The 17,908-nt window shown below is 42.1% G+C and overlaps 1 protein-coding gene across 2 annotated transcripts; it reads left to right on the forward strand.

The window, feature by feature from the left end:
* Positions 1-71: 71 nt before the first annotated feature.
* LOC135524360 (tripartite motif-containing protein 16-like) lies at positions 72-14,303 on the forward strand. 2 transcript variants are annotated; one of them, XM_064951825.1, is made up of 6 exons: positions 72-570; positions 6,755-6,841; positions 8,761-8,994; positions 9,521-9,680; positions 12,590-12,649; positions 12,757-14,303. In XM_064951825.1, the coding sequence occupies exons 1-6, from the start codon at positions 301-303 to the stop codon at positions 13,332-13,334; spliced, it is 1,389 nt and encodes a 462-aa protein (XP_064807897.1). In that variant the 5' UTR covers positions 72-300; the 3' UTR covers positions 13,335-14,303. The 2 variants fall into 2 exon arrangements, with proteins under 2 accessions (XP_064807897.1, XP_064807896.1); XM_064951824.1 differs by lacking the exon at positions 72-570 and adding an exon at positions 601-2,161.
* The last annotated feature ends 3,605 nt before the right edge of the window (positions 14,304-17,908 follow it).

The raw sequence follows: 17,908 nt of genomic DNA on the forward strand, positions 1-17,908 counted from the left end.
TCGTCTCTGGCATTTTAGTTAGAAAGGACGCCTGTATCTTTGTAGTGATTGGGTGTATTGATACACCATCCAAGATGTAATTAATAACTTCACCATGCTCAAACATAACAATGGTCATTATGGCCAAACAGTTCTATTTTTGTTTCATCAGACCAGAGGACATTTCTCCAAAAATAGCGATCTTTGTTCCCATGTGCAGTTGTAAACCGTAGTCTGGCTTTTTATGGCGGTTTTGGAGTAGTGGCTTCTTCCTTGCTAAGCGGCCTTTCAGGTTATGTCGATATAGGACTCATTTTTACTATGGATATAGATACTTTTGTACCTGTTTCCTCCATCTTCACAAGGTCCTTTGCTGTTGTTCTGGGATTGATTTGCACTTTTCGCACCAAAGTACGTTCATCTCTAGGAGACAGAACGCATCTCCTTCCTGAGAGGAATGACGGCTGTGTGGTCCCATGGTGTTTATACTTATGTACTATTTTTTGTACAGATGAACGTGGTACCTTCAGGCGTTTGGAAATTGCTCTCAAGGAAGAACCAGACTTGTGGAGGTCTGCACTGAGTTTGAAGGTAGGTCTTGAAACACATCCACAGGTATACCTCCAATTGACTCAAATTATATCAATTAGCCTACCAGAAGCTTCTAAAGCCATGACATACTTTTCTGGAATTTTCCAAGCTGTTTAAAAGCACAGTCAACTTAGTGTATGTAAAGTTCTGACCCACTGGAATTGTGATTAAGTGAAATAATCTGTCTGTCAACAATTGTTGGAAAATGACTTGTGTCATGCACAAAGTAGATGTCCTAACCGACTTGCCAAAACTATAGTTTGTTAACAAGAAATTTGTGGAGTGGTTGAAAAACAAGTTTTAATCTCCAACCTAAGTGTATGTAAACTTCAACTGTAAGTAGAGCGCCAGAGAGTGAGGGAGTGAACTTTCTTTGAGGCATTGTAATTGAGATTGTCACCTGTAGAATTACATTTACTAGAACAGCCATGCCCATTCAAGTCAACATTCCAGGACAGTTGGACCAGCAACCATCAACTAAACTGACATTACATGTGCCACATCAAATTGCCACACCAGCTCTGTCAGGAGGAATGGGCTAAAATTCACCCAATTTATTGTGGGAAGCTTGTGGAAGACTACCCGAAACATTGGACCCAAGTTAAGCAATTTAAAGGCAATGCTACCGAATACTAATTGAGTGTATGTCAATTTCTGACCCACTGGGAATGTGATTAATAAATAATTCTCTACTATTATTCTGCCATTTCACATTCTTAAAATAAAGTGGTGATCCTAACTGACCTAAGACAGGGAATGTTTACTAGAATTAAATGTCAGGAATTGTGAAAAACTGTATTTAAATGTATTTGTCTAAGGTGTATGTAAACTTCAGACTTCAACTGTATGTGCTGGCCATACCTGATATCTGAGATGTGAGTCCACAGATCCAGGAAGTGAAATGTTATAGGTCCGTGAAAGCCACTCCTACTCTGCAAACAAGAAACTAAACGTATCTCTGACACTCAGTCTTTTTATGTGTTTCAAAATGGCAGAAGCCATGGACTCGATCAGTTGTTCGATCTGTTTGGAGATACTAAAAGATCCAGTGACTATTCCCTGTGGACACAGCTACTGTATTGGTTGTATTAGAGGCTACTGGGATCAGGAAGATCAGAAGCTTGTCTGCAGCTGCCCCCAGTGCAGACAGACCTTCAACCCAAGGCCTTTTCTGAACAGAAACACAGTTATGGCTGAAATGGTGAAGACACTGACGGAAAAAATACTAAAAAGAAGAAGAAGAAGAAGACAACTCCAAACTGCTCCTCCTGCTCACTGTTATGCTGGACCTGGAGATGTTGAGTGTGACGTCTGCACTGGGACAAAATTAAAAGCTGTCAAGTTCTGTCTGGTGTGTCTGGCCTCTTACTGTGAGACACACCTCCAGCCTCACTATGAATCTCCTGCCTTTAAGAAGCACAAGATGGTCAAGGCCTCCACACAACTCCAGGAGAAGATCTGCTCTCATCATGACAAACTACTGGAGGTTTACTGCCGGACAGATCAGCAATGTATCTGTCATCTGTGTATGTTGGATAAACATAAAGGCCATGATACAGTCTCTGCTGCAGCCGAAATAGCTGAAAAACAAGTAAGAACCTTAATTCATTTGCTTAATTATTAAAAATGACAAAATAAAACAACGGATGGTCCCTATGTACCTTATTTCTCCAAGATGGCGTAGCAGTAAGACGTGTCGTGTCCCTTGTCCCGTGTATATTTCGTCTTTTTTTTACATTTTTTTCTTCGCATATCTTTTAAAACATTTTGCTAAACCTCAGCTTCCAAATACTCTCCTTCAACCCGCCTCACCCAATGTAGCTATTTTTTTTTCCTAAAGTATTTAGTATTTATATTTACTTCGGAACCGGAACCCATCAACTGAAGCTAGCCAGTTAACTACCAGCTATGCTCGCGGTCTTCAGCTAACCGGTCATCAGCTAACCTTTAGCCCGGAAAGCTCTCGCCAGTTCGAACAACGCGACTCTAACCAGAGCATAACGGACCTATTTATTTTTTATCCCCGGATTCCTGCCGCAAACGGAACATCTTTCAGCTGGATCTTCACAACTAGTTATTTCGCTAAACCGCAACCCCGGACGATTACTGCTGGCTAGCGCTTCCACCCACTTAGCCTGAAGCTAGCCCCGCCAGAGCACCTGTGCTACCACCGTAGCATACTCCTGGGCTACAATACCTACCACCGTAGCTTACTCCTGGGCTACAATTACCCGGACCCACGACCGGTCTATCGATGTCACCGCATGAAGAGGAATAAACAGACTCACCCCATCGCGACGTCCCCCAAAGGCTAACTCTCTAGCCCTTGCTATCTCCTTGCTTGCTATTCCGGCCTGCTAACTGCCAGCTTGTTTAGCCCCGGTCCGCTAACTGCTACCTTGTTTAGCCCCGGCCTACTAACTGTTAGCTTGTTAGCACAGGCCTGCTAACCGTCTGAATTGCCTCGTCCCAAACACTCACTGGACCCATATTTACTCTCTTATCTCTTTTCGATTTTTAATTTGTTTATACCTTCCGGTAACCTGCCTCACCCAATGTGATACGGAATCGCTATTATTTTTAATTTTTAGAACACACTCAAGAACCTCCAGAAGCTAACTAGCTACAAGCTATTTAGTCATTGTTAGTTTTTTTTAACCTGGATAACACTCACTAATCCAGCTTCCCTGGACACTGATCACTTGGCTACATAGCTGATGCACGCTGGACTGTCCATTAATCACGGTACCTCATTCTACTTGTTTATGTTTTATCTGTCGGCCCCGTTGCCTAGTCAACGCCATTTTACCTGCTGTTGTTGTGCTAGCTGATTAGCTGTTGTCTCGCCTACTGTTTTAGCTAGCTTTCCCAATTCAACACCTGTGATTACTGTATGCCTCGCTTTATGTCTCTCTCAAATGTCAATATGCCTTGTAGACTGTTGTTCAGGTTAGTTATCATTGTTTTAGTTCACAATGGAGCGCCTAGTTCCACTCTTCATACCCCTGATACCTCCTTTGTCCCACCTCCCACACATGCGGTGACCTCACCCATTACAACTAGCATGTCCAGAGATACAACCTCTCTCATCGTCACCCAGTGCCTGGGCTTACCTCCGCTGTACCCGCACCCCACCATACCCCTGTCTGTGCATTATGCCCTGAATATATTCTACCATGCCCAGAAACCTGCTCCTCTTATTCTCTGTCCCCAATGCTCTAGGCGACCAGTTTTAATAGCCTTTAGCCGCACCCTCATACTACTCCTTCTCTGTTCCGCGGGTGATGTGGAGGTAAACCCAGGCCCTGCATGTCCCCAGGCACCCTCATTTGTTGACTTCTGTGATCAAAAAAGCCTTGGTTTCATGCATGTCAACATCAGAAGCCTCCTCCCTAAGTTTGTTTTACTCACTGCTTCAGCACACTCTGCTAACCCTGATGTCCTTGCCGTGTCTGAGTCCTGGCTCAGGAAGGCCACCAAAAATTCTGAGATTTCCATACCCAACTATAACATCATCCGTCAAGATAGAACTGCCAAAGGGGGAGGAGTTAGCCTGCAAAGTAATGTCATACTTTCCAGGTCCATACCCAAACAGTTCGAACTACTAATTTTGAAAATTACTCTCTCCAGAAATAAGTCTCTCACTGTTGCCGCCTGCTACCGACCCCCCCCTCAGCTCCCAGCTGTGCCCTGGACACCATTTGTGAATTGATCGCCCCCCATCTAGCTTCAGAGTTTGTTCTTTTAGGTGACCTAAACTGGGATATGCTTAACACCCGGCAGTCCTACAATCTAAGCTAGGTGCCCTCAATCTCACACAAATCATCAAGGAACCCACCAGGTACAACCCTAAATCTGTAAACAAGGGCACCCTCATAGACGTCATCCTGACCAACTGGCCCTCCAGCTACACCTCCGCTGTCTTCAACCAGGATCTCAGCAAATCACTGCCTCATTGCCTGTATCCGCTACGGAGCCGCAGTCAAACGACCACCCCTCATCACTGTCAAACGCTCCCTAAAACACTTCTGTGAGCAGGCCTTCCTAATCGACCTGGCCCGGGTATCCTGGAAGGACATTGACCTCATCCCGTCAGTTGAGGATGCCTGGTCATTCTTTAAAAGTAACTTCCTCACCATTTTAGATAAGCATGCTCCGTTCAAAAAATGCAGAACCAAGAACAGATACAGCCCTTGGTTCACTCCAGACCTGACTGCCCTCGACCAGCACAAAAACATCCTGTGGCGGACTGCAATAGAATCGAATAGTCCCCGCGATATGCAACTGTTCAGGGAAGTCAGGAACCAATACACGCAGTCAGTCAGGAAAGCTATGGCCAGCTTCTTCAGGCAGAAGTTTGCATCCTGTAGCTCCAACTCCAAAAAGTTCTGGGACACTGTGAAGTCCATGGAGAACAAGAGCACCTCCTCCCAGCTGCCCACTGCACTGATGCTAGGTAACACGGTCACCACCGATAAATCCATGATTATCGAAAACTTCAACAAGCATTTCTCAACGGCTGGCCATGCCTTCCGCCTGGCTACTCCAACCTCGGCCAACAGCTCCGCCCCCACCACAGCTTCTCGCCCAAGCCAATCCAGGTTCTCCTTTACCCAAATCCAGATAGCAGATGTTCTGAAAGAGCTGCAAAACCTGGACCCGTACAAATCAGCTGGGCTTGACAATCTGGACCCTCTATTTCTGAAACTATCCGCCGCCATTATCGCAACCCCTATTACCAGCCTATTATCGTCTGAGATCCCCAAGGATTCGAAAGCTGCCGCAGTCATCCCCCTCTTCAAAGGGGTAGACACCCTGGACCCAAACTGTTACAGACCTATATCCATCCTGCCCTGCCTATCTAAGGTCTTCGAAAGCCAAGTCAACAAACAGGTCACTGACCATCTCGAATCCCACCGTACCTTCTCCGCTGTGCAATCTGGTTTCCGAGCCGGTGCACCCGCATGCCCGACGAGCATCACCACCCTGGATGGTTCCGACCTTGAATATGTGGACACCTATAAGTACCTAGGTGTCTGGCTAGACTGTAAACTCTCCTTCCAGACTCATATCAAACATCTCCAATCGAAAATCAAATCAAGAGTCGGCTTTCTATTCCGCAACAAAGCCTCCTTCACTCACGCCGCCAAACTTACCCTAGTAAAACTGACTATCCTACCGATCCTCGACTTCGGCGACGTCATCTACAAAATTGCCTCCAACACTCTACTCATCAAACTGGATGCAGTTTATCACAGTGCCATCCGTTTTGTCACTAAAGCACCTTATACCACTCACCACTGCGACTTGTATGCTCTAGTCGGCTGGCCCTCGCTACATATTCGTCGCCAGACCCACTGGCTCCAGGTCATCTACAAGTCCATGCTAGGTAAAGCTCCGCCTTATCTCAGTTCACTGGTCATGATGGCAACACCCATCCGTAGCACGCGCTCCAGCAGGTGTATCTCACTGATCATCCCTAAAGCCAACACCTCATTTGGCCGCCTTTCGTTCCAGTACTCTGCTGCCTGTGACTGAAACGAATTGCAAAAATCCCTGAAGTTGGAGACTTTTATCTCCCTCACCAACTTCAAACATGTGCTATCTGAGCAGCTAACCAATCGCTGCAGCTGTACATAGTCTATTGGTAAATAGCCCACCCATTTTCACCTACCTCATCCCCATACTGTTTTTATTTATTTACTTTTCTGCTCTTTTGCACACCAACATCTCTACCTGTACATGATCATCTGATCATTTATCACTCCAGTGCTAATTTGCAAAATTGTAATTATTCGCCTACCTCCTCATGCCTTTTGCACACAATGTATATAGACTCCCCTTTTTTTGTACTGTGTTATTGACTTGTTAATTGTTTACTCCATGTGTAACTCTGTGTTGTCTGTTCACACTGCTAAGCTTTATCTAGGCCAGGTCGCAGTTGCAAATGAGAACTTGTTCTCAACTAGCCTACCTGGTTAAATAAAGGTGAAATAAAAAAATAAAAAATTTGCATCTGAACAAGGACAAATTCCATTTATGAACTTGCAAAACAGGAAAAAATATATAGAACACTACAATCCTTTTCCTTCGATAAGACATGAACATTGACATGCCATAAAGTCTGACTATCATTCATTAGAACAGAAAAATAATGAATGAAATGACATTTGTTTCTCTACAGAGGCAGTTGGGGGAGAAATCTAAGCAGAGAATCAAGGAGAGAGAGAAGGAGATGCTGGAGGTGAGACAGGCTGTGAAGTCATTCAAGGTGAGTTTTGACCATTTGTGACCAAGCGCCTCGATTCGGTCTTATGTAGCAAAACATTTTTGTACCAACATTTGAAATGGTGTTTTTTTTACATTAGATAAAAGTAGAGACACAGAGCTAGAAAATGGTATATCATACACTGCAGTTAACGGACAATGGGAAAGTAATTCTGCTTTGAAATTTGATTAACTTGTCACCCCACTTTTGAGAAAATGTCCTTTTGAATGTTTTGGTACACCTACTGGAGAGCTCTTCTTTGTCTACACCCATTCAGCATCGTTCACACCCTCTTAAGCATTAGCCCCACCCAGCTCTTTAAGGATTCACATGTGAGGCCATGTGGTAAACTCACGCTAAAATCTAAGTATATTTGTCACATGCATAGGATACAGGTGTAAACAGTATAGTGAAGTGGTTAGTTGCATAGTAGCAATATCAAAAACAGAATATCCTGATAAAATATTTTATCCTTAGTAGATGATGCTTACCTGACACACGTGTCTAAATTGATTGGTCATGTGAAAGAAATGCTATAAACCCCCCCACGGCCACATCTACTAAGTGGGTTACTATTGTTTAGACGTACACATATTCATGAAATATAGTGGTTGCCCGTATTCATCCCCAGACACACCTGGCTAATTTGATGGGTCATGTAATAATCAGGGTCCTTTATTTAGACATGTAGCTAGCTAGCTAGCTAGCTAGCTAGCTAGCTATGACAATGTTTGTATTGCTAGTAGTATGAGTTGGGATTATGCTAGTTCATTGTTTAGCTAGCTATGCTAGTTCATTGTTTAGCTAGCTAGCTAAACAATGAACTAGCATAATCCCAACTCATACTACTAGCAATGCAAACATTGTCATAGATGTAGTATGAATCTGCAGGTAGCTAAAGCTAACAAACTAGGTTCAGCGTTAGCTAGCTAACATTAGCTATAACTAGCAATGCAAATTCATTTTCTGATTCAAATAATATTACCTCACAGAACATACATTTAACATTAGCAACATTTGCTAACTAACAGTACGCTTTAACTTGCAATAAAAATGATTTTCTGACTAAATTAGAAACATATCTGAAAATGTAGCAAGACTCTTACCCATATACATGGATGATCGCTTCATGGCAGAGTGGAACCATTTAACTCTGTTTGTTTGTAGCTGGCGTTACATCTTGTTTGGACAGCGTTGTCTAGTCACTCCGGTTCACACTGACCGTGGCCTGTGCAGAAATGAACCCATCACTTTTTACAACTGATCTGTTAAATTCAGGGCATCAATGTTGTTGAGAAAAGTACTTCTCAATGGCAAATGTTAAATGTTTTAAAAACAGCATGGTAGAAAGGACTGTCAACACATATTGAGCAGCTCACGTATAAACAGATGCGAGCTACATGGCAGACCAATCCAAACTCATCTCCCGGCATTTCCATCCCATCCATTATCTCAGCCAATCATGGCCAGCGGGAAGGCTCTTGTCTTTTTCTGTGGCAAAACGAACTAGACTCGTAATTTAACAATTGTATTCATATTTTTGGATGGAATACAAGTTTGTTATTAAGGCAAATGAAAGTTCACGTTCCAGAAGGCATTTCTGCCAAAAAACACATTTTGATAAAAAATAAATGTTTGTTCGAATGCCACTCCTGTGAAGTAGTGATGTGCGACATGCTCCTAGTTTCCTGAAACAAGTCACATTTACATGCTTTCACTTAGCAGATTGTCCTTTCTAAGTGACTTACTATTCTTAAACTAAAGTCCAGCAAAACTAGAGCCAGTTAGGAACCCATGGAGGGCCACATTCCCATCCCACTGAACCTCACTGTGTGGAACAGGCTGTCTGGAGTTCTGGTGAGAGCTGAGTGAATGGGGTGATTAAAATGCCCCCCACCTCTCCTCTTTGTGTGTCCTAACAGCACTCTACACAGGCAGCAGTTGAGAGTAGTGAGAAGATCTTTAATGAACTGATCCGCTCCATTGAGGGAAGGCGCACTGAGGTGAAGGAGCTTATCAGAGCCCAGGAGAAGGCTAATGTGAGTCGGGCTGAAGGACTCCTGAAGCAGCTGGAGCAGGAGGTGGCTGAGCTGAAGAGGAGAGAGGCTGTGCTGGAGCAGCTTTCACACACAGAGGATCACATCCATTTCCTCCAGGTGACGTCACTGTCCATTGCAGCAGGTGTCTCTACTAAATGGAAATCTTTAATTAAATTATTTGAATCTATAAATTGTGCCTTCCTGTGTTATACTTATGCTAAAATGTGTATTCTGTTCTACTGAGCCATTAATTTTATGTTCGTATTCTTATATTTTCTTATTTCTTAGAACACTCGCAGACCCCACAAGGCAGGGGGCATACACAACAAAAAACATTGCACCAGATAGCATATGAACATGTCATAAGCATTTATTTATTTATGACAGGAAATTGGCTTTAAAACTGCAAAACAAAGTTCTCAGCCTCATGGAAAAATGTGTAGAATAGCAGGAAATTAGTTCTAAAACAGCAGTTTATTGGAGGTGGGGATACTGCGCTAAGCCTCTGGTCTACCTGCAAGTAAGCATTTTGTTGGATGGTGTATACCATGTGTATCCCATACGACTAAATAAAATAAAACTTTAAACTAATTTGTGTTTCTCAATAATCATATTTTCCTTTTTTCCTTGTCTTTGAATCTAGAGTTTCCAGTCTCTCTGTGTCCCTCCTGGGTCTGAGGCCTTACCCAGCATCACTATCAACCATCACGTCTCCTTTGAGGATGTTATGAAATCTGTCTCTGAGCTGAGAAACCGACTTGAAGATATCTGCGCTGGAGAGATAATTATGTTGTCTGTACAAAGTAAGGACACATCTTCTTAGACCACGTTAAAATATGGGATTCAATCAATTGCCTATGGTTACGTTCCTGATAGGGCATTTGATTTACACTGCAGTGTGTCCTAAATGGATGGAGTTGACTCTTAATTTAGAATCTGGTAGTGCCATGGGAAATTAAGCCCTGGAATTTGGGGAATTTTGCTTAAATTCATTTTAAAAAGTTAGCTTATAACAGTGAACCTTTTTTGTGGGATTACACAAGGCAATTCTAGGTCTTTCTAGGGCATATTTTGGTTAAACTATCCCCAATTCAATTGCAACCCTCTGCATGCACTCTTCCATCACATGTACAGCTGATTCTAAAGATCTTGCACACTAATGAGATGCTGTTGAGGTAAGTTTTGATTACAATACTGGGTGGGGTGAATATATTTTATATGACGTACATTATTTTTTGTTAACTAGTAACTAATAGCCTACAGCAAAGTGGGTTTAAATAATTTCTAACTTGATAACAATTTCTGCTAGTTAGTTTTTTTTCTACCATGTGGGTTTTAGCTTGCTTGAGCCTTTTGACTGAGTAGTGTTAATTCACCTGTTTCTATACATGTTTCATTTTAAAAGATGTATCTTACAAAGGAGTTGTTTAATCTAACTGCTTAACTATTTATCTGTACATCGAATTGTATTTTTATTTTTTTTACAATTTCTTTTCTAATCACTCCAGGAAAATGCCATGGGCACTATCTGATGACATTTCACTGAAACTAATGTAGAATGAAAAGATGTATACATTTGCAGATACTGTGCCAAATCATATGTGAAGAATGCAACAAAGATGCAGAATAATCTGGCCAAGTGCATAAAGTCCCCTCAGCGCTCACAACAAGCAACCTCTGACAAAAGTCCCTCGAATAGAAGTAGAGGTGAAAATGATGAATCAGAAACCTTATTGATAGCAACAACTCATGGTCCTCCTGGAATCAGAAGGTTTTTTTGACTCAATGGAAGAACGTAGTCAGAGAAATGCTGATGAGTGTCTTGCTCGAGCTGTGTATGGAACTGATTCACCTCTGATGCTCACAGGCAATGTGTATTGGAAGAGATTTCTGAAAAGATTTCAAGCAAATCATAGAGAAAACATGCTTTATTGCAATCATCTCTGATGGTTGGTCAAATGTTTGTGGGCAAGGAATAATTAACTACATCATCTCCACCCCTCAACCAGTATTCTACAAGAGCTCAGACACAAGGGACAACAGACACACCGGCCTCTACATTGCAGATGAGCTGAAGGCAGTCATTAATGGCCTTGGACCACAGAAGGTATTTGTACTGGTGACAGACAATGCTGCAAACATGAAGGCTGCTTGGTCTAAAGTGGAGGAGTCCGACCCTCACATCTCACCCATGCATTGAATCTGCTCCTCAAGGACATCATGGCACTGAAAATAATAGATACACTCTACAAGAGAGCCAATGAAATGGTTAGGTATGTGAAGGTTCATCAAGTTATAGCAGCAATCTACCTCAACAAGCAAAGTGAGAAAAATAAGAGCACCACATTGGAGCTGCCCAGCAATACCCGTTGGGGTGGTGTTGTCATCATGTTTGACATTCTCCTGGAGGGGAAGGGGGTCTCTCCAAGAAATGGCCATATCACAGTCTGCCGATATGGACAGCCCCATCAAGAGGATCCTCCTCGATGATGTTTTTTTGGAGAGAGTGGTAAGCAGCCTAAAACTCCTGAAACCTGTAGCAGTAGCCATTGCACGGATTGAGGGAGACAATGCCATCCTGTCTGATGTTCAGATTCTGCCTGCAGATGTAAGAGAATAAATCCGTACTGCCCTGCACACTTCACTGTTGCTCCAAGCAGAGGAAACTACAGTTCTGAAATACATCAAAAAGCGTGAAGACTTCTGCCTGAAGCCCATACACGCCGCAGCGTACATCTTGGACCCCAAGAATGCTGGCAAGAGCATCCTGTCTGGTGCAGAGATCAACAAGGCCTATTGTGTCATCACTACCATGTCTCGCCACCTTGGCCTGGATGAGGGCAAGATTTTTGGCAGTCTGGCTAAGTACACTTCCAAGCAAGGGCTTTGGAATGGAGATGCAATATGACAGTCGTGCCAACATATCTCATCAGCCACTTGGTGGAAGGGACTTTGTGGATCTGAGGATCTTCCCCCTGTTGCCTCCATCATCTTCCAAATCCCACCAACATCAGCCACCTCAGAGTGCAACTGGTCCTTGTTTGGGATCACACACATCAAAGCTCGCAACAGGTTGACCAATACAAGCGTTGAAAATTGGTGGCCATCCGGGCAAATTTGAGGCTTTTTGAGCCTGACAACGAGCCATCCTCAACAGGGTTGGAAAGTGACAGTGAAGATGAGTTTGATGTTCAAGAGGTGGACATTGAGGAGGTCCAGGGAGAAGACATGGAAGCCTGAGAGGAAGACAACCAAGCTTTAGTTTCTAGACTATCATTTTACAGACATACGTTGAAAAAGTTTTTGGGAGATGCGATGGATCATTGGGGTCATTCAAAATTCCCTTTCTGTTGTTGTTCAGTGAAATCATCCCATGTGAAGAGTCATTCAATTAAAATTGTCAACTCATTTAATTACATTTCAATTCATAACTAAAAACTTTTTAAAATTTCTATTGGAAGGATTTATTTTGCAATTCATTTGCAATTATCTCTACTTATGATAAGGTAAAAGGTTTATGTTTCTGTTTCCATATGATATAGTAAATATATCCGATGCAAAACATCTAAAATTGCATATATTTTTGTTAATTCCCATATATTTCCGTTAATTCCCACGGAAAGTTTCCACCTCTGAATATTCCTCAATGTGCAACCCTAGGCGTGATCAGTCTGGAAAGACCAGTCATGTTTGATTCTCTCTGTTTTCATAGTGTCAGGACTTCACATTGTCCCACCTCCTGTGCCCAGGACCAGAGAAGAGTTCTTGAAATGTGAGTTAAACACACACACACAAAAACATACTTTTTTTAAAATTCAACAATACCCACTGACATCTTGAGTTCATCTTCACCACAGCTTTTCTCTCATATATTCACAGATTATTGCCAGCTGACTTTGGATCCCAACACACCAACTCAACGTTTGTATCTGTCTGAAGAGAACACAAAGGTGGCATACAGTCTTGAGCGCCAGATCATATATCCTCACAATCCAGAAAGATTTCAGATGTGGCACCAGGTGCTGTGTAAAGAGGGTCTGTCTGGGGCATGCTACTGGGAGGTAGAGTGGAGTGGGATGGTTACTATAGCGGTCTCATATAAAGGGATCAAGAGGCACGGTGGAACAGAGTGTTGGTTTGGGAACAATGATAAGTCCTGGTGTTTGGTATGTTATTCAGATGGCTGCTCTATCAGGCACAATATGGCACCATTTGAGTCACGTTTGGGATTTAAAAGGGACTTTGATAAGGACTTTACAAAAGAGATTAAAATCCCTGTCGCGCCCTCCTCCAGAGTAGGAGTGTACCTGGACCACAGTGCAGGAACTCTGTCCTTCTACAGCGTCTCTGACACAATGACCCTCCTCCACAGAGTCCAGACCACATTTACTGAACCCCTTTATCCTGGGTTCTATTGTAGTTGTCATTCATCCGTGAAGATAATTCCTTTGCCTTAACACTACATGTGTCCAATCTTCACATACCAAAAAAATAAATCATCATAATTTACTGTAAATCTGATACATTAAAAAAGGACACTAAAGAAATTATCAACAAGAATCAAATTTGACAACTCATTTTTATGTAAATGTAAAATGACAATGAGTAACATTTTCTGATTTGAAATGCAAAAAGCAACTGTGTTACTTACAGTGACAGCAAGATGTATCTCCACTTGAGATGAGATGGTGGAGATCATTTATGCAGACCTAAAGTAAAGTCAACAATGCATGGAATTAAATTATGTGTTGTGGATTATTAACGGTTTGAAATGTTATGACTTTTTGGTAAACTCCCTTGTAACCTTTGAGGGCTGGTTAGTGGACAGAAAAGGTAGTCGTCACCTTTAGAGAAGAACAAATTGCTTTATCAAACCAGGAGGACAGCAGGGAGTCAGAAAGCTGAATTTATTGGCTGTCTCTAAAAATGTTACTAGCTGTCTCAAATCTCATTGGAGGAGAAGGTCAGAGAGAATAACCTCCTGGATCCTCTCTTCCAATGTGCTTTGAGAGGAATTTAGAAAACCAGGATAGAGGAAGCAAGGGTATGACAGCTAGTAACATTTTCAGACACATCCATTGCATCTAATCTCTTTATTTTTCAAGCAGCAAACAAACTTGATTTTATGAGGCAAATCATGCTGGATTTGTTTTGCTGGATCGCTCTCTCTTTCTGAAAGCTGCCTATTCCTGTCTTTCGCTCAGTGCTCTCGGGCTTTTTAATTATTTGAACTAAACCCCCACCAGTGCTTAGGCTTTGATTGCAAAGCTTTATATTTGACTAAATTAAAAAAGTGGGGGAAACACTGTCTAGGCAAGAGTGTATTTTAAGTAGAAACACGCAGAATAGCGTGTGTGTAAAGCTCTCATTGAGCAATCACCACCAGGAGATTGAACTGCACAGCAAATAAAAAATCCTCAATCTTGTCTGTTTTTCCTTCTGGTTCCAAACCGTTGCTGATTTTCAGTTTAATGTTCTGATGCTGTAGTTCTTCACCAGGAGAGCAGGATAGCAACACAGCAGAGTGCCAAATTGACTCATCTCAATATTACACCACTTTTGACATCAGAAAAACTTTTTTGATTGAACTATCCCTATTAATGTTTTCTATTTTTACTAATGATCTACCACTAGCCTTACACCAGACCTGTGTGTCTATGTATGCTGAAGATTCAACCTTATACACGTCAGCGGCCACAGCTAGTGAAATCACTAAAAGAGTTGCAGTCAGTTTCAAAATGGGTGGCTAGTAATGAACTAGTCCTGAATATGTTGAAGACTAAGAGCATAGTATTTGGTACAAATCACTCCATAAATGTTAAACCTCAGCTGAATCTGGTAATGAATGGTGGCTGTTGAGCAGACTTAACATGTTGGACTGTAAATTGTCATAGTCAAGGCATATGAATTAAATTGTTGTAAAGATGGTGAGAGGTCTGTCTGTGATAAAGAGATGCTCAGCATTCTTAACACCACACTCAACCAAACAAGTACTGCAAGCTCCCGTTTTATTTTGACTTCTGCCCGAATATATGGTCAGGTCTTGCAATGAAAAACCTTGGAAAGCTGTAGCTGGTCCAGAACAGAGCTGTGTCTTGCCCTTCACTGTAATCAGAGGGCTAATGGCAACAATATCCCTTTCAAACTCTCTTGGCTCGAAGTATAGAAGAGATTGACTAAGTTAAAACGCTTCTCATTTTTGTAAATATTAATGTGTTAAAAATTCCATACGGTCTATTCATTCAGCTGACTGACATACAGTTGAAGCCGTAAGTTTACATACACCTTAGCCAAATACATTTAAACTCAGTTTTTAATTCTAGTAAAAAGTCCCTGTCTTAGGTCAGTTAGGATCACCACTTTATTTTAAGAATGTGAAATGTCAGAATAATAGTAGAGAGAATGATTTATTTCAGATTTTATTTATTTCTTCACATTCCAAGTGGGTCAGAAGTTTACATGCACTCAATTAGTATTTGGTAGCATTGCCTTTAAATTGTTTAACTTGGGTTAAACCTTTCGGGTAGCCATCCACAAGCTTCCCACAATAAGTTGGGTGAATTTTGGCCCATTCCTTCTGACAGAGCTGGTGCAACTGAGTCAGGTGTGTAGGCCTCTTTGCTCGCACACGCTTTTTCAGTTCTGCCCACAAAGTTTATATGGGATTTAGGTCAGGGCTTTTTGATGGCCACTCCAATACCTTGACTTTGTTGTCCTAAGCCATTTTGCCACAACTTTGGAAGTATGCTTGGGGTCATGTCCATTTGGAAGACACATTTGCGACCAAGCTTTAATTTCCTGACTGATGTCTTGAGATGTTGCTTCAATATATACACATACATTTCCTGCCTCATGATGCTATCTAATTTGTGAAGTGCACCAGTCCCTCCTGCATCAAAGCACCTCCACAACATGATGCTGTCGCCCCCGTGCCTCACGGTTGTGATGGTGTTCTTCGGCTTCAAGCCTCCCCCTTTTTCCTCCATACATAACAATGGTCATTATGGCCAAACAGTTCTATTTTTGTTTCATCAGACCAGAGGACTTTTCTCCAGAAAGTACGATCTTTGTCCCCATGTGCAGTTGCAAACCGTAGACTGGCTTTTTTATGGCAGTTTTGGAGCAGTGGCTTCTTCCTTGCTAAGCGGCCTTTCAGGTTATGTCGATATAGGACTCGTTTTACTGTGGATATAGATATTTTTGTACCTGTTTCCTCCAGCATCTTCACAAGGTCCTTTGCTGTTGTTCTGGGATTGATTTGCACTTTTCGCACCAAAGTACGTTCATCTCTAGGAGACAGAATGCGTCTCCTTCCTGAGAGGTATGACGGCTGTGTGGTCCCTGGTGTTTATACTTGCGTACTATTGTTTGTACAGATGAATGTGGTACCTTCAGGCGTTTGGAAATTGCTCCCAAGCATGAACCAGACTTGCGGAGGTCTACAAAAACTATTTGAGGTCTTGGCTGATTTCCTTTGATTTTCCCATGATGTCAAGCAAAGAGGCGCTGAGTTTGAAGGTAGGTCTTGAAGTACATCCACAGGTACACTTCCAATTGACTCAAATGATGTGAATTAGCCTATCAGAAGCTTCTAAAGCCATGAATTTTCCAAGCTGTTTAAAGTCACAGTCAACTTAGTGTATTTAAACTTCTGACCCACTGGAATTGTGATACAATGAATTATAAGTGAAATAATCTGTCAGTAAACAATTGTTGGAAAAATTACTTGTGTCATGCACAAAGTAGATGTCCTAACCGACTTGCCGAAACTATAGTTTGTTAACAAGAAATGTGTGGAGTGGTTCAAAAACAAGTTTTAAGGATTCCAACATAAGTGTATGTAATCTTCCGACTTCAACTGTACTTATCCCTCCAGGCATGCTACCAGGGGTCTATTCACAGTCCCAAAATTCAAATGAAGTTAAAGCAACGCACAGGATTTATAGAGCCATGGTCAAATGGAGATCCCTGCCATCTCAAATCATTAAAGCAAACAGCTCCCCTCACAACACAACACCTCTCCACTTATTGACCTAAATAACTTGTAAACTTAAGCATATGTACTGCTGTATGAATGTGGTGTAGGAAAAATAAAATGTAAATTGTTGAGGTGGAAACCATTATGTTTTGAGTGGGAACACTTTACACCTTTTTGCTTGTCTGGAAACTATTAGGTTGAAACTTTAGCGGGAGGAAACTACATGATTCAAGGTTGCTGAACTCAACATTAGGGGGAAATAGGTGCTGTGAGATTAGAATATCAGGATATCAAGACCTGCTTATCCTGCTGAAAAAGACAGCATAGACCAGCCTTCGTTGTGTTTTTACTGGTGACCAGCCTTCATTGTGTTTTTACTGATTACCAGCCTTCGTTGTGTTTTTACTGGTGACCAGCCTTCGTTGTGTTTTTACTGATGACCAGCCTTCGTTGTGTTTTTACTGGTGACCAGCCTTTGTTGTGTTTTTACTGATGACCAGCCTTCATTGTGTTTTTACTGATGACCAGTCTTCGTTGTGTTTTTACTGGTGACCAGCCTTCGTTGTGTTTTTACTGGTGACCAGCCTTTGCTTTGTTTTTACTGGTGACCAGCCTTCGTTGTTTTTTTACTGGTGACCGGCCTTCGTTGTGTTTTTACTGGTGACCAGCCTTCGTTGTGTTTTTACTGGTGACCAGCCTTCGTTGTGTTTTTACTGGTGACCAGCCTTTGCTTGTTTTTGCTGGTGACCAGCCTTCGTTGTGTTTTTGCTGGTGACCAGCCTTCGTTGTGTTTTTGCTGGTGACCAGCCTTTATTGTGTTTTTGCTGGTGACCAGCCTTCATTGTGTTTTTGCTGGTGACCAGCCTTTATTGTGTTTTTGCTGGTGACCAGCCTTCACTTTGTTTTTGCTGTGTACCAGCCTTTATTGTGTTTTTTCTGGTGACCAGCCTTCACTTTGTTTTTGCTGTGTACCAGTCTTTATTGTGTTTTTACTGGTGACCAGCCTTCGCTGTGTTTTGAACCCTGGTCACCAGGCTTGCATACCGATGTGTA

The sequence above is a fragment of the Oncorhynchus masou genome, chromosome 31, assembly GCF_036934945.1.
Source record: "Oncorhynchus masou masou isolate Uvic2021 chromosome 31, UVic_Omas_1.1, whole genome shotgun sequence".
NCBI classification, from domain to species: Eukaryota; Metazoa; Chordata; class Actinopteri; order Salmoniformes; family Salmonidae; genus Oncorhynchus; species Oncorhynchus masou.

Coding starts and splice junctions, on each gene's coding strand:
- LOC135524360 (XM_064951824.1), top strand. CDS start 1,547: ATGTGTTTCAAAATGGCAGAAGCCATGGACTCGATCAGTTGTTCGATC. Junction 6,842..8,760: donor AGGCTGTGAAGTCATTCAAG/GTGAGTTTTGAC, acceptor GTGTCCTAACAG/CACTCTACACAGGCAGCAGT. Junction 12,650..12,756: donor CAGAGAAGAGTTCTTGAAAT/GTGAGTTAAACA, acceptor ATATATTCACAG/ATTATTGCCAGCTGACTTTG.